We start from the raw sequence: 17,187 nt of genomic DNA on the forward strand, positions 1-17,187 counted from the left end.
AATAATTAATATTCTAATTACTTTCTTATAGAGCTTCTAATATACGGTATTATTTTATAAAAAATATTTTATTGAAGTACATGACACAATGTTTGGCAAAATTATGTCGAAGTTTGATTTTTTTTCTTTTACTTTTTTTTAAGGAATGTTAGGCGAGTAATAATATCATTAAATCAAATCAAATTTCGCCAAAGTTAGGAAGCTTTGGGGAAAATTGTCAACCATACAAGCATCACTCACTATAATTATATCTAGCAACAAGATATGCTAAAGTATTACCCGCCTTACGAACATGACTACACTTAAAAGAAGAAAAACCATGCTTCAATCGCTTAATATCTTCATAATAAAGCATCAAAGGGAAGTATCCTGCAACCTCTTGTTCAATGTTATACACAACATTGTATGCATCGCTTTCCAATTCAACATTGTCAAACCCATTTTTTACATAAATTTATATACTCTGTAGTTGTCAACTTTAAGATTTGTTTTCTAAGTAGATTAAAAAAATAAAAAAACTAGGGGACACATTAAAAAATGACACAATGACACGCTTGCTAATGTGTCTTTTAGTATACAAAGTTGATTGATTGATGATAAAACTCGCCCTATTAATTTATATATGATGGATCTAACCCATTTATAACCGGGCGGGTCATGGGTTTTAATAGTTGATAATTGAATGAAATGTCCCCCATTGAATCCAAGGCCTCCAAGCTTCAACCCTACCTGTGTCTCTGAGTTCATTGAAGCGCACTCAACGTTCTCCATTGAAGCCATTGAAGCGCACCCAACATCGCACTTGATGAAATCAGACCTCAGAGACGGGCCTGCTGCCCTTTCTCAAGGAATCTTTCAACCCTTTAGAGCAATTGGTTACATCACTAGCTCTGTTCCTTTCTCTGTTCAAAGGCTTGGCACTGAAACTTTCGTCACTGTTAGCGTTGGAAAAGCTTGGCAAATTTACAACGTACTCACTTTTTTTTTTCCTTCTCTTTTTTTGTTAATGTTATTCAATGAAGAGCTAATTTTCCAATATTTTTTTTGGTGAGCAGTGTGCGAAGCTTAATTTGGTCCTAGTTGGTAAGTGGACATCTTTTCTATTATTACTCCTCTTTTTCTTTTGGGTTATTTTTATATAGCTATTGGAATTATTGATTATATAAATATAGTTTTTTCTCTTTGTTTTATGAAATTTGGTGTATTTGAATTTTTTGGGTTTTTGGTGTATATGATTGTAAGGGGTGAAGGATAAATGAAATGAATGAAGAGTTTTTTTTTTTTTTTTCTCGAATGGTTCAGAATAAGGTGCTCATGTAATTCTTGCAAAGGTCTTAATTTGTTGGTTTTTTTTTTTTTTTTTTTTTCTCAAAAATAATTTTATTTATTTTTTAGCCAATTCCTGAATGCATGAATATCATATTATGTGTCGCATCTTTGGTTTCTTGCAAGAAGGCATAAAACTAATCTGTCTCATGTAACACCTGAAATTGAAGTGTTGTGTTTTATTTGCTCTTAGAAGAAATAAATTGTTAGCTGACTTATACCTAATTGTTGATGCTAATACTTTTTTTTTGGTGATTCATAGAACAAATGATGAATTTACAATGTGAAACGACCAACTTTATTTATTGTAGCTTTTTTTTTTTTTTTTTTTTTTTTTTTTTTTTTTTTTTTTTTTTGGCAATTAAAGTGACATTTTGTTGGTCTTTACTCTCTAGGATTGCTGAAATGTTTTGGTGAGGAAAATTGTATTGTTTAGTTGCTTAGAGTTTAAGTAGAGTAGTGGGGAGGTAAGAAGCGAAATTTTCTCTTGTTTAAAATAATTGAAACTTGCATACTTTAAATGCTGAATAAAAAGTTTAATTACTGCAGTTAACTGTAACTAATAATAAAAGCTTGGTGATAATGCACCTTCTTTTTATTTGTTCACTTTCCAATTGCTTTTCATTCTAAGAAAGTTAAGTGTTTTTTTAATTAGTTGGAACAAAATCAGTAGAAAATAAATTGAAGCCATGTTGAAGAGTGCAAATGACGACTAGGTTTTTATATGAATATGACCTTTAAATCATAGACCAAGATATGCACTTTTTTTTTGTTTCTCTTCTTTGGGTGTGCCTCATTACATCTCCTATATAAGCACCAGTATTGCCAATAATATGACTCGAACAACTACAAGATCTGTTTGTAGTGGTTCCAGTTATTGTTGTTTGGGGTTATAATAATTGGCATACACATCCAAGAACTATGTAAATTTGTGTTAACTCTATGGCATTGGCCTCCGGCCCTCCACCTCTACTTCGTGCTCACCTTGTTTTAATTTGTTACTACAATATACACATGTCGGTGCTCTATGTCCTAACAACCTTGATTCCCTAAATCTTACACCTTACTACCTTTGTATATATATTGATGATTGGAAAAAAAATAATTAAAATAACGAGTAATGTACTTGGTGTTGGTCTGATTTAATTTAAATTGAGACTCAATTGGTTTAGGATTCAGTCAAATTGTGTTCTAGCTATGTTTTAACAGTGTGTGACTAAGGCTCACCAAGCTGGCATGCCTTAGTTTGAACTCTACATGTGTTTCTTGGCATCTTGCTAAGATCTATATGTATTATTGGATTTTACATGAGCTGACTACTATTACTGTATGAAATTATCCAAAAAGAAATAAAAACTATTACTGTAAGAACTGTAGGGTTCAGTTGATTTGACTGTGTGAGAGAACTCTCGTGTTTTGCATGGTTATATGAGCTGATTATTGTTAGTCTATTACTCTCGTGTGGATGAGTAGTTGAGCACCTATGTTTCCCAACACCCCGCTGTATGTCGGGTGTCGTGTCTTGGATCCTTTGACAATTCGATACGACATGACACCCAAATGTGGTAATGTTGGTGGTATTGTAGCGGGGAAGTAAAAGTACCAAGTAAGGATATTTTTGTACCAAAGTCACATATTTTAGTACAATTTGTACCAATTTTGGTAGTTATTTGGTACCATGTGAGATACAGTGAGGCACGTCAACCGACTCTTATTGTGGCCAGATAAATGTTGTGAAAAACTCAAATGTGTAATAATGGAACTAATTAGCTTTTTAAAAGAGATTAGGCCCTAGATTGAATGTGCTGAAGCTGTTCACAATCCTTAGTATGCTATAGTCTCTTAGTACCTTTGAATCTTTGATGCTCTTGTTGGTTGCTGTCACTTTGCCGAGCACTGGTTTTCTAATGCTTTTCTTATCTTTTTTTTTTTTTTTTTTTCAAAATTACTGAAGGTCCTCAACTTCCAAAGAAAATCCGGGCTCTTGCTTCCTACCGTGATTATACTTTTGCAGCTTATGGGAACAAAATTGCAGTGTTTAAGCGTGCTCATCAGGTTTTTATTTTGAGGCTCTGTATTAAGTGTGTCCTTTATTATGATTCCATTTCTAATTAGAAATTACTGTCTGGTAGTTCTCTTAGTTTAATGTTGCTGTAAGCATTAAATATGCCCTTATAGCATAAGCATACACTATGTTATGTGCATAGAACTGTCAATTCGTGTGATCAGGCTAGGTTCAAGTTGGCTCAATGTCTCCAAATCAAGTTCTGGTTTGGGTTATGACAAGTTATTTATCTTTTCGGTTGTAGGTCGGGTACGATTCAATTCAAATTCAGGTTGGTTTGTTTCAATTTTGGTTTAAGGTGGATTATGATAGATAAATTTAGGTTTTGTTAGGGTTGGTTAATTATTGGGTTAGATTAATTTCAAGTCAGTTCATTTATAGGCTTGGGTCAACTTTGAATCTGATTATATTTAGGGGAGTCAAGTTTGGATCGAGTTATACCGCCATTAGGTCGTGTTAAGTTTGGGAAACAAGTGTGGGTTAAGTTATCAAAATACTCCACATTTTTTTTTATTGGAAGTATATAGATTATTAAACTCTATAACTTTTTTATTTAATAAAAATCTATCATAAGTGTCATAATAATAATTATTTTACAATGACGGTGAAAAGTTGGAGCGCTAAGTGTCTCTGTCTCATGACCTAACATCTTTATATATTAGTGATTAGTTATATGATGTGATATACCAAGAGTTAATTAAGGTTCAATTGATTTTATTATTTATTGATTGGCAGGTTGCAACTTGGAGCTCTCATACGGCAAAGGTCAAGTTATTGTATCTGTTTGGTGATCACATCTTGAGTGTTGATGTTGATCATCATTTGTTTATATGGGCCTTTAAAGGAACTGAGCAAAACTTAGAGCCAGTTAGCCATGTCGTTTTGGAAGGAAAATTTTCTTCTACTTGTATTGTTCATCCAGATACTTACTTGAATAAGGTACGTACATATCCTCTTTCTTAAATTCTGTGTAGATTGCTTCTCCTTTATCCTTCTTGATTTATTTACTATAGGAAGGGGCTTTTAGTATGGAGTAATCAGGAAATAACTGTTGTTGTTTGTAATGCTATTTTTATTCACCCCTTTACCTTCTTATAATTCCCAACTCCTCTATTTTAATTCCCCGCACCCCCAATGTCCAAGGGAGGGTCGGTGACGATGGTGGGGAGTGAATGTGAAGGAGGGAAGGCAGTGAGGGAAGGAGGGAGAGAGATAATGTTTGGTTAAGGAGAAAGGAGTGAGATGCTGGTTAGTGAGGGAGGTTGGTGGCGACCGGTGAGAGGAAAAAATGATGTGTAAGGAAAAATAAGTATCCAAAACAACACATGATATCAAAGGCAATTGTTTTCCATTCTCCTTGATTCCCTTTCTTAAACTCTTTCCCTTTTACGAACCAAATGGTACTTAGACAATATCTTTTATTACTCATGTCTTAGTTCTGTTGGAGAGCTTTTGAAGTTCTGTATTTTATTTTTTTTCCAGGTTATTTTGGGTAGCCAAGAAGGAAATTTGCAGATTTGGAATGTTAACACTAAGCAAAAGCTATATGATTTTAAGGGATGGGATTCTCCCATATCTTGTTGTGTCTCATCTCCAGCTCTAGATGTTGTTGCTGTGGGTTGTGCTGATGGGAAGATCCATGTCCATAATATACGTTATGACGAAGAGCTTGTCACATTCACACATTCTATGCGAGGTGCTGTGACTGCACTATCTTTTAGCACTGGTAAGAGTTCTGGAATATTTGGTTACTTTTTTATGTGAATGCAGGTTAAAAAAATTATAAGGTCATCTTGAATTTTTATGATCATCTATATCTTTTAGGGAAACCTTTTTAGCTAGCTTATTCATAGTTATGTGATTGTGTGAATTCTTTAGTCATCATTTTTTTTTGGGAAGTTGTCTTGAACTTCTTTGACATGCTCTCTCTCTCTTTGGTAAAGGTGGCCAATGCTATATAAAATTTCCAGTTTAATTTAAGTTGTTGGCCTTGGGCATGACAAGATGCATCAATGTTGATGTCTCACTTATGTTTAGTTTGGTTAACGTGTGAAGCTTTTACAACTTTTGGTAGGTATTTGCTGCTGAAGTTATGTCATCTTATTGTCATGAATGAACTTTCCTTTACCAAACTTGTATTCATAATTGTGGATACTAATTTGTTTTTCACTCGTAAGAAGTCATGATTGTGGTTGCATTGTCATTCAGTGTTGTGGAAGTGTTATATTGTAGGTGTCCTGTTGTGCATTGTTGCTGCCGGCTATTGAGAGGCATCATTTTACTAATCGAAAATATTTACTTTATATTATTGTAATCTAGAGTATTGGAACCTTTTTTAATTTACACCTTGAAACATATTTTTACTGACTTTAATTTCTTAACAATATCAATTTATAACATTTTGGAATGGCAAAATATGAATCTATATTTGTCTTATGTGTATATTTCTTCATTACGGAGTATTTATTTGTACAACTCTTAATGGGTTGGTGACTGTTGTGATTTTATTATGGATGTTGTCTTGTGAATTTAGAACATGGTGGCTTATTAAGAAAAGATATTTACATAACCTGTTGACCTTGAAATGATACTGTGTTCCTGTGTGAATGACTATCCTTCCATTTTATTAATCCATTTTTACTGTCCAAAATTAGATGATCTCAATGCTAAGTCTTGCATTGTATCGCTCCTATTGTACCTACTATGGGTTAAATCCTCTATGAGATGACTTATGAGTTAAACTTGCTAGCATGCATGAGATTCTATGATTAGTCTCTTTAGGACACCTGAACATGAGCATTTTTATTCTTCAAAACCACAAATAAGTAGGCCTTACTATTCTTTGTGTTTTATGGCTCGAGTGGATTGATAGATTTTCTGCTATAGATGAACCTCATGTGAGCTTTAGAGTGTCTTTCCTCCTTTCATTATGGTAACACTTTGTTGTGTGTGTGTGGGGGGGGGGGGGGTTGTTCTTGGTCTTCCCTTGATGATGTAACTCGTAGTTGGCATTGCCATTTTCTTGTATTGAATATTTTTTGAGGATAACTTGTCTTCCATGGATGTACTAAATACTTTTTTTTGTTTTTGTCTGTTAACATTCCCCTTATCTAAGAAAAGGGCAATTGGCCAAGTGATCTAGATTGCTAGTGAAAGGGATATATGTATGAGATGGATGGAGCCCATGGAGGATCTTTATAATGTGCTGCTTGGTGGGGGTTAGAAGTTGTGTTTACTTTATTGAATATGCACTAGAATGTGCCTCTCCTAAATATAGAAATAGGCACCGGATAGCATATACTAGGAATGTAAGAAGAATTGGATGCATAAATCTGGCTCATGGGTAGTTAGAATGTATATCTTTTAATTATACACTAGTGGGGGATGCCAAGATGTGAAGTGGATGCATGGCATGGTTGAAGCATGTGTTTTCAACTCTGGGAGTATGATTGGAAGTTCACAATCATGTGAGTGGCTGCAAAAGAAATGATAGAGTTCAAGTTATTTGTTTGAGAATATGATTGTCCAAATGGGGCGACATCATCAAGCAAGCTGATTATTGATCACGTTAGTCATTGAAGAAGAATGTTGGATGTGTGGGAACACTCTAAATGATGGAATCAGAAAGGAGGTTGTTTGCAATAAAGTAGGTGTGGCTGGCATTACAGACAAACTAAGGGAAAATCGCCAATATTGGTTTGGGCATGTGAGACGGAGACCCGGGGTGCATCGGTACAAAGAGTGGAGGAGTGGGACCATGGAGGGGTTGAACGAGGGAGAGACTGAAAATGACTTGGTTGGAAGGAGTTAGGAAAGACATGAAGTATATGGATTTGCATGAGGATGAGGCATTGGATCGTAAGGGATGGAGAAGGAAGATTTTTGTCGATGACTACACGGAATAACCACTTTTGGTTTATGTAGTTGACCCACTTATGGGATTAAGGCTTTGATTGATCGAAAGTCATTGAAGAAGAATGTTGTGGTTTTATAATATTAAGATTAACATGTTTAAAAATCTTCAATATCTTCACATGGATGTGTTTAACCTTTTCTGCTTTTGCATTTTTTTTAAATCTCAAAATTCTGGTGTTCCTCTTTGTGGGGTTTTTATTTATTTTCCGTGTTGGTAAAGTGCCCACATCCACACTTATAGAAGGATGATTGAACTAATCACTTGGGCTGTGTTTGGTAACTATCTTATTTGACCAACATTAGCTTATTCACAATTAAATAAGCTAATTCAAGGTGTTTGGTGGGAAGCTTATTTAACGAGTTTATTCCGCTGAATAAGTTTTTTCGAAAAGCTTTTTCGAAAAGCTCCTTTTAGGAGCTTTTTCAATTAGCTTATTCAATTTTTATGGTGAAATGATTCTTATAACCCCATTAATGAAAAATCCTATATGAATTACCTACCCCACTATTAGCTTATTGGTTATTTCACATAATCAATCGGCTTTAAACAATCAATTATTTACCAAACACTTTTCTAAAATAAGCTAATAAAATAAGTTAGTCAAATCAGTTACTACAATCAGTTAGTTAAAATCAGGTAACACAATCAGCTTTCAGCTTTTCCCCAAACACGGCCTTGGTCTCCCTAGTCCCCACCTTTTCTCTGACTTATTTTGATTCAAAAAAAAAAGTTATTCTCTTATATTAAGGCTTGTTTTATGGAAGGCATACGTCTTTGCCTCACACCTATGCTTCGAGGACCTTTTCCCCCTGTAGGCTTTTACAACTAAGGTGCTTTATTTGTGCTTGTGTGTAATTTATAAGCCCTTGCTTTCAGCTCATGTCATGCATGGAAGAAAATCCTCAAAGTAACTAATGTCTTTTACTTGCTTGATTATTTCTGAATATTTTGTATTTGTTCTTTTATGGAGAACTGAAATGATTATGGTGCCAAAGAAAATGCAGTGATTGTAACCAACCTCTTATATATTGTGTTGAATTCTATATCGTTTTTGCCCTGTTGAAATTTCTTCAGGGCTTGCAGAAATGAATAGACAACTGCTCTAGAATTGTAATTTAATCCCTTTTAATAAGCAATCAACTAAGCGACTGCATACTTCTTGCAGAAGTCTTCCTTAATAACATGTTTGCAAGCAACACCTTTTATTTCGTGCATTTCGTTTTTAATTCAATATTACCTCATAGTAACCTATTTTGTAATGTTTTCACGTAAACATTGCATCATGAAAAAAAATTGCACTGTCACTAGCCTCTTTTATGCAAAAACTTTACAGACTTATATCTGTTTGTTTAAGGGCCTTTACAGATTTTGAAATGATTGATAATTATGCAATATTTTTATAGTGTCATCTGACTGGGTAGTCAAGGAAATATAGCTGTATATTTGAAAAGGGTACTCATATATTATCCTTTTTTTTTTTTTTTTTTTTTGATGTTAATATACTGCATCCTGTAGATTGTCCATTTATGTAGTTGGGAAGTTCTGACTGAGTTTCTTGATCTTAAAATTTGGGAGAACGTATCATCAAACTAATTGGTATAATCTTCTGTAGGCTCTCAAAGTTTTAGTTATCTGCTGGGAATAAAAAGCTTTATTATTAGAAGCTATCTGTTTTATCAGGGATTGTACAAATTCATTTTCTGTTATCTTGTTGCATCATTAGCTAAAAAAAATGTGTGTTACAGATGGACTGCCTCTTTTAGCTTCTGGAGGCTCTTCTGGTGTCATTAGCATATGGAATCTTGAGAAACGAAGGCTTCAGTCAGTTATAAAAGATGCTCATGACGGTGCAATTATTTCACTCCACTTCTTTGCGAATGAGCCTGTGCTGATGAGTGCTTCAGCTGACAACTCTATAAAAGTAAGACAATTTTTCTAAAATTTTGACTTCTCTATACCTGGCTTTGCATGGCTTCTTTGACTTCCTTCTACATCTATGATTGGATTGTCAAATGTTCAAAATACATTGCATGGAAATAGTTATGTGTAAAGAACTAGGGTCTTAAATTAAATGACTCTTGGATGTTTGTAGAGATCCAGGTCATGGTCAGTCAAAGGAACAATTTTCAAGCCCCTTGAACTTGATGTGCTTTATTTTTGTGTGTGTATGCTGAGGTTATGTGAAACTGACTGGCCCTTCTTGAGTCTTTCATGTTGGCACCTGAATTGTGCAATTCAATGTGTCAATCCTATTTTTTCCCAATATTTATAGATACTGCTCCAGTTTCCTTTCATTAATTTCCTCACTCGAACATTTTTTGTTCTGTTTTAACTTTGCAAGGTATTGGCTGTCAACCTGATGGAATGTTAGATTTCTATTTAAAATATAACAATGATTAAGATTATATGTAAAATCTTGAGGTTGCTGTTAGAAGAACCTTTTAATATCTGATCCTGCCTATGTGTTTTGGATGCCGGCACTAAAATTTCGTATAATCATCATTTTTAACAATATGTGGATTTTTTTTCTTTGGTTTGATTCAATCACCTCTATTTAAGCTTGGCTTAAGCTCTACCCATGCTACCTCTCTTTAATCATCACTCCACATTTGGTTTGAAGTTAGCTAGAATTGGTTAGAAATGCTGTAATTACCTTGATGATTTATTTAGTTGAGAACAATCATCTTATTTTGATAATATGAGTCAAATCCCTAAAAACATTATAGTTTTATGGGAAATATCATAATTTGACTTTCTAAATTTAAAAGAGTGGCCATTTTTTTTTTTTTTTTTTTTTTTTTTTTTTTTTTTTTTTGTCTCAAAGTAGAAATGTGGCCTATCAGAATGTGAAAGAGGGAATATCTGTTGGATATATTTTTGCCTCATCTTCCTCTGCATTCAAAGGTATTTGGCTGTCATATCAACAGGGTGGTTATTGATTACAATTGTTATAGGCTCGTATTAGGTTAGTGCTAGATGAACGTGTTGTCAATGAGATAAATTAATTTTGTAGTGTGGAATGTAGTGGATATTGATCTTTCTGTTTAACGTATTCTCTTATAACCTCTGTCTCATGAATATTGTTGTAATCATTGATTTTTTTTTTCCTTAACGCTCCACACATTGATCTAAGTTTGAGGACCTACAAGCAGTTTGTATTTGACAAATGACCCATTTTAACCACTACCTCCATTTTTTTTTTCTACTCACCGTAGATTTGTAAACCGAAGAATTTTTGAAAGAGGTGGGTGGTGCAAGATAATTGTGGTTAAAATAAGAGAGATGGATTAAAAAGGTGAATGGGTGTGAGAAAAAAGATAGTTAGAGTAAGAAAGAGAGTTTAAAGGTTGATAAATTGTGGGGTAAGAGGGGTAAGGTGGTGAAGGGTTTTTTTTTTTTTTTTTTTAATTATTATTTTTTTTTAAAAAATTTTTAATCTAAGAGGAGAAAAGTAACATCGGGTAGAACCGAAAAAAAAAAAAAAGAAATCACCCTAATATGAAAAGTGTACAACCTTTTTTATATACACCAGGTGCACATAAATTTTTTTTTTAAAATTTTTTAGGAAGGTGCACATAGAGGTAGGTGCACCCAAAGGTGTTTTTCTTGCTCTTTTTAAATTTAGAAATGAGAAAAAAAAAAAAAATTAAATGAGCAGAACTACCCTTGGATGCACCTTGCAACTGGGTGTATATAAATTTTTCACGAAAAGTGGGTATAACAAAAGAAAGAGGAGTTAGTATTTCTTCTATTTACTGTTATACCTCTTATAATTCTCCATTTTAATTAATCCAAGATGCCTGTTGGCGTCACTATGTTCTTTGGCTAATGTATGCAAAGATTGAGTCATTAAAAAGTCTTGCTTGAAATATTACTGAAAATGGACAATAAAGTGTGATTGTGGAATAATATTGTGGGTGTTGTGGCATGAACCTGATAAAATTCTATGCTGATGTTGGGCAGGGTGCAATTAAGACCTGCTTTTGATTTTCATGCTTCATTTTGAACATATAAAAGCTGTTTCTAGATTTACAGACTGTTTATTCTCCTTTAAATTCTCCCTTTCTCTCATTTGCCAGATGTGGATATTCGATACCAGCGATGCGGATCCTCGTCTTTTACGATTCCGAAATGGACATAGTGCACCTCCACTTTGTATAAGGTAGAGTGTTATATAGAATAAAAATTTTAGATGTTTGCAGAACTTTTCTAGAATCATTGATTTTGCACTTTATCATATGCTATTTATTTTTTGCACGTTGTAATGTATTTGTTACTTAAAAAATTCATATTGCTCTTCACTTAGAGAATTAAAGGGTGTAGTAAATTTCAATGTAACATTTATGTAAAACTGTAAGAGAGTAATTGTAAAAAACTACCTCTTTCATATCAGAGAATTATTTAATAATTACCAAGTATGAGGTTTGTGTAAATTATGCCGCCAAACTCTTATGATTTAAAAATTCCCAAGTATACCCTCTGGTTAAGAAAGTAACTCAAAACTTCCTTAGAAAAGGCCTTATTTAGGAGAGGAACCTATTTCTATTTGTTCTATGGCAATGAAGAAAATGTTCAGACGCTGTTAATTGTGCCTGTAAAACTAGCTTCCCCACCCATGTTCTTCTGGGTTGGGATGACTAGCAGGTAGGGTGTCACACATAAAGAGAAGTAGAACTAAAGCTTCGATACGAACTGATTTTTACCTGTGTCATGACTTTAATGATGGATATTGTTAGGATTGAGAATTTAAAATCTAAACAGTTGTTTTTAGTATCTTTATTTTTTCATCAGGTCACCTGCTTTTGTTCCCCCCCCCCCCCCCCCCCCCCCCCAATTTGCGTGAAATAGTGTTTGAAATTGGATCTATATGATGAGTTTTCATGTGCAGATTGCATGTTCCATGTTGTAGAATTTGCTGTTAAATTCCATTTACAGCTTGGTCTTAGTTTTGACCCTCTTTTGTTTTAAGAATAAATCTGAAAGACCATAGTAGAGATTAAGGATTTCAAAAAAATTCTTTTGGGGACCTCCAAGTGGGTTAATATAGATTTCGAGGCCAAATAGCGAGCAAAGAATCAAAGGGCTTCTACTCAAATCTCTTGGTAGAAGTTAAAACTAGGTTGACCTGATCTTTATTCATTTGATAAGAGCCGATCATATTTCCGTAGATGATAGTCAAATAAAATTTTTTAGGTTATGGTCGCTTGATATAACTGTTAGGGGAAGACTCTCGTGAGAACCCGTCTAATATATGAGAACTCTTTCATATGTGAGAACACTCTCATGTTCTAAATTTTTACTCGTATGTTTTAAGTTATTACTCACATGTTTTAAATTTAACTTATATGATTCAAAAATTGTGTTCTAAGATTTTTATTCAAATGTTTTAGATTTTAAATCATAGTCCCTTCATTTTTAAATACTTGCTTCACTTTCCTTTTGCAGCCGTTTTTTGAAATACTTGCTCCATTTCCTTATTTGGAAAACTTTTATAATATTCAATTCATTTCTTTCAACTAGTGGGACCCAATTTTATTACTTTTATATTCACTCTCCTCCAATTTACCTTCCACTAACCTCACTATCTCTATATTTTATTATTTTCTCCAATTTCTCCTAAAACTCCGCGCATGGAGAAATAAAGCAAGTATTTAAAAACGGAGGGAGTATGTTTTAAATTTTACTCATATGTTCTAAATTTTAAATAAGGTGTTCTAAGTTTTTACTCGTATGTTCTTAATTTTAAATTAGTTATTCTAAAATTTTACTCACATGTTCTAAATCTTAAATCAAATGTTCTATATTTTTACTCACATGTTCTTAATCTTAAATAAGATTTTTTAAAATTTTATCACAATAACTAAATTTAAAATCAGATGTTCTAAATTATTACTTACATAGATGTTCTAAAGTTTTATTGATATGTTCTAAATTTTAAATCACGTGTTCTAAATATTTAATCACATGTTCTAAATTTTTACTCATATGTTCTAAATTTTAGATCAGTCCTCATATAAGTATGATATCTCACATATGGATCCATTCTTACTGGATCCCTCCCCTACATATATGAAAGGGATCGAGATTGGAGTATGAAAGAAATATGCAAAGTTAATTGTTTTTTAGATATTATCTTAATAGAGAGTGTATTCTATTCACTTGATTTTCACACATTTGAACTTATGATATGGTTATAATCCTAATTATTTCTCCTTTAACATCAAATATAAACATATCTTCATTTGCAAGGGTACCGAATGTACCATAGATTAGGGAAAGTTTCCCCCTTTCACCGTACTTTATCGTTGCATTGTTGTATATTGAAAAAAAAAAAAAAACTAGACCACTTTGATGTGGTTGTGTTGCTGGTATTTATTTCAAGTTCTGTTTCGTTTTCTTTTAAAGGTCAAATTGGGTTTAGGAACTACTTGGTTTACGGGTTAGGGAAAAAATGTCACCAGGAAGGGGAAAAGCCCTTTTATTTATTATAGAGGAAATATGGATTTAAGTTTGGGAAATTCTCAATGGTAGCCCTCTTCAAATTGCGTAATTCCAATGGTAGCAATTTTTTCATTCGATTCTGAATGGTAGCCCTCTACTTTAATTGTTGTACAATCGTATCCTTATTGATGATTTTTCCATTGCATTTCCGTGAAATCTAACTAGGTCAACTATTTTAATTGAATAATTAAAAGAAAAATTATTTAAAAAATAAAATAAAATACCCCAACCCCTAACCTTCATTGACAACCCATTGACAATCACCCTAACCCCTTACCTCCATTGACAACCCCAGGTGGCCACCTTCAATCAACACCACCATTGGCCACCGTCAACCGACACCCCCTTCCCTTCGCTCACCTTCGACCAACCCTCATGTTGGCAATTCAAATCAAACAGCACGACCTGACCCCAACCCGACTCTTTCTCTCTCCACAAAACCTGACCCCAACCCGTCTCCTACCCCCACCACCGACCAACACCTTACCGGCTCCCTTCCCACCATCATTCTTGAAAGGGGCGATTCATGGGTCAAGTCTTGCTTGCTGGATGTGGGTTGATTTATTGGGAAGTGTGTCAATGAGAAGATGGGTTGGTTTTTCATGGGTTGCCAGTTTTGCGGATGGGTTTTGGTTGGTGGTGGACTGGTGGTTTTCGTAGATTGGGGGGTTTTGTGGGTGGTAGGAGAGGACTTTTCGTGGTTTATATTGAGGTGGGTGGTGGCAGATTTCGTGGTGGGTTTTGGGGTGGGTGGTGGCCGATTTCGGGAGGGGTTGTTGCGATGGAGTGAAGGGGTGACAGAGAGGGGTGACTGCAGACGTAGGGGAAAGGGTGGCTGGGATAATGGTGGGGGAGCAGTAGTTTTAATTTTTATATATATTTTATGCATTATTTTTTTTTTTTAAAGTTTACCTTAGTTTATAATAAGGTTAGATATAACAGAAATTTAATGGAAAAACATAATTTAGGTTGCGGTTGAGAATTTGAAAGTATAGGGCTACCATTGAGAATCGAAATAAAAATTGGCTATACCATTGGAATTACGCAATAGTAGAAGGCTACCATTGAGAATTTCCCTTTAAATTTTTATGTATGGTCTATGATTTTAATTTTAATCCCACAACCCATAATCTCTTCCCTGCGCATATCCGAACTGTAAACCCCTTATTGCTCATATAGCTCAACCCTTATTGTGGTTCATCATTATTCCATAAATTGATCTCTGTCCATATCCTAACTTAAAACGCCCTATTGCTCCTACAGCCCAATCCTTATTGTGGTTCATCTTTATTTCTTTAATTGATCTCTGCTATGTTGTACATTACAGTATCTTAAAACCCATTCTCTATCAGTCAAGTACTACAGGACCGTGGCTACTAGATATACTGCTGCTTAGCTGTTCTACTTCGGTGAGAAGTTGGGTGGGGAGTGTATGGAAAATTGATGACCGGGTTGCCTATATCCCTGATATTAAAGTGTTGGAGATCCAGATCTAGTGAATCCCTATGGGTTGATCAATTGATGTGGATTTTGGAGTCAGCACAATGGCCATATTCATTTGATTTTTCAATTTTAAAAAAGTAAAATATGGCATTATGACTAATCTAAACTTTTATGACTTTTATTTATTGGTATACCCAGTCTATTGTATTATTGTGCTTTACAAATTCAAACATATATCTTATTGCAGGTTTTATGCAAATGGGAGGCACATTTTATCTGCTGGCCAGGACCGAGCTTTCAGGCTTTTTTCTGTAGTCCAGGTTGATAGCTTCTTAATTTTTATCAGCCTGTCATGTATTCTCTAGGGTTGTACTTGACTGCAGTTCCGTATTATATTATAATGCCATCCTAAGTATGGTGCTATTTGCCTGTTATCTTCAGTAAACTAGATTAGCAATATTCTTTACAGCTGTTAGTTCATCAGTTGTCGCTGTGTACAAGCAGCAATTAGTCGTGGGTACTGAGTTCTTGGTAGGTTCAAAAGGACATGACAAAGCTTTACGCTGATTTTTTTCCAATGTAGTTCCTCACCTTTATTATGCTTTGGACAGACAATAAGTGACAGAGGAGCACTCATAGGTGGAGTTACTAATTTTTAAAAATGTTTTTCTTGCAACTCAGAGTGGATGCTCTGGTTGGCATTTGGTGGGTAAAGTTGACACTAGGTTTTTCTTTTGTTGTCTTAGGTCTAATGACAGTAGCTTTGAGGGTAAACATGCAGCAGATGTGTTCATCTTGGCCAATTGAGTGGATTTTATCCATTCATAGATTGTGAAATATAATAGTTGCTAGTGAGCCCATCTATCATTGATTGATAAATTATTCCCAGTTTGATTCTGGTATTGTACATATGATTGATACGAGCAATCATAAAATTTCCAATGTCTGTTTAGTAAAATCTGATCAAGACTGTTTTCTAGCATATTAAGTTGGGTATTGCTTCTCTGTTGTAAAGTATAACTAGTGTGTAACCCGGGCGTTGCCCCGGGATGTTACTTTGAGTAATTTTTTTTTAATAATAAAGTGTTTAAAGTATTAATAATTTGGAATGTAAAGTTGAATATTGAAGAGAATATAAAGAATAATATGTCTCTTTGTTTTTGAGTTTAGATGCAATTTTGTATTACGTGGAAGAGTTGAGCATAACTTATTGGTAGTTAAGATGGTAAGACATGTAGTGTAATTCCATGAGGTTAGGAGTTCAAACCTCTTTATATGTGTTTTCAATTAACATTGCCATGAATTATTGAGTGGTGATGTGGCACGATGATATGGATATTGAGTAGTGACGTGGCACATGTGGCACATAAACGTTTTTAGGAACGCTTTTTAATATATAAGTATAGATTATAATAATTTGTAGGAGCTTTTCTGGAAATATGTATGTTGAGGCCTAGTTTTGAACTCTCTGTTTTGTTGTTCTCTCTGTATATCCTTCTTCATAATCACCATCTTGGTGACATCTTTTTTTTTTTTTTAATTTATACAACAATAGCTACATTTTTGAAATGTTGATTTGATATCATGAAGGAGTAATTGGGTATTATGTAATTGGCTGCATATTTTTGTTTTGAAATAGTCTTTTTAAAAGAGTTAGTGGTTGTCACCATCTATATTATGGCTGAACGTTTTGGCTATGATCAGGATCAACAAAGTAGGGAGCTTTCACAGCGTCATGTGGCTAAAAGAGCCAAGAAACTCAGGATAAAGGTATAAATTCTATTCACCTATATTGGCTTGTTTCAATTCTTCTGAATTGTCTACATAATCTTGACTCCTATATGCTTGTTTTTTCTTTTTAATTTCTTGTTTTTTATGTTGGCTGGGAAAGAAATACAGGAGAATGTTTTCTAAGATGAACATTTGAATAGTAAAA

General features: G+C 34.1%; 1 protein-coding gene across 1 annotated transcript in view; it reads left to right on the top strand.

Moving 5' to 3' along the window:
* Window positions 1-689: 689 nt before the first annotated feature.
* Window positions 690-17,187, top strand: part of LOC145563879 (U3 small nucleolar RNA-associated protein 21 homolog) — a 28,784-nt gene continuing 12,286 nt past the window's right edge. The window contains exons 1-9 of the mRNA XM_081624285.1: window positions 690-970; window positions 1,056-1,083; window positions 3,281-3,381; window positions 4,127-4,330; window positions 4,874-5,117; window positions 9,053-9,228; window positions 11,387-11,469; window positions 15,499-15,571; window positions 16,956-17,021. Coding sequence (XP_081480411.1) covers window positions 806-970; window positions 1,056-1,083; window positions 3,281-3,381; window positions 4,127-4,330; window positions 4,874-5,117; window positions 9,053-9,228; window positions 11,387-11,469; window positions 15,499-15,571; window positions 16,956-17,021 — 1,140 coding nt within the window. The 5' untranslated portion in view covers window positions 690-805. The remainder of the gene's footprint in view (window positions 971-1,055; window positions 1,084-3,280; window positions 3,382-4,126; window positions 4,331-4,873; window positions 5,118-9,052; window positions 9,229-11,386; window positions 11,470-15,498; window positions 15,572-16,955; window positions 17,022-17,187) is intronic.

This window comes from Chenopodium album, chromosome 10 (genome assembly GCF_948465745.1).
Source record: "Chenopodium album chromosome 10, dcCheAlbu1.1, whole genome shotgun sequence".
NCBI classification, from domain to species: Eukaryota; Viridiplantae; Streptophyta; class Magnoliopsida; order Caryophyllales; family Amaranthaceae; genus Chenopodium; species Chenopodium album.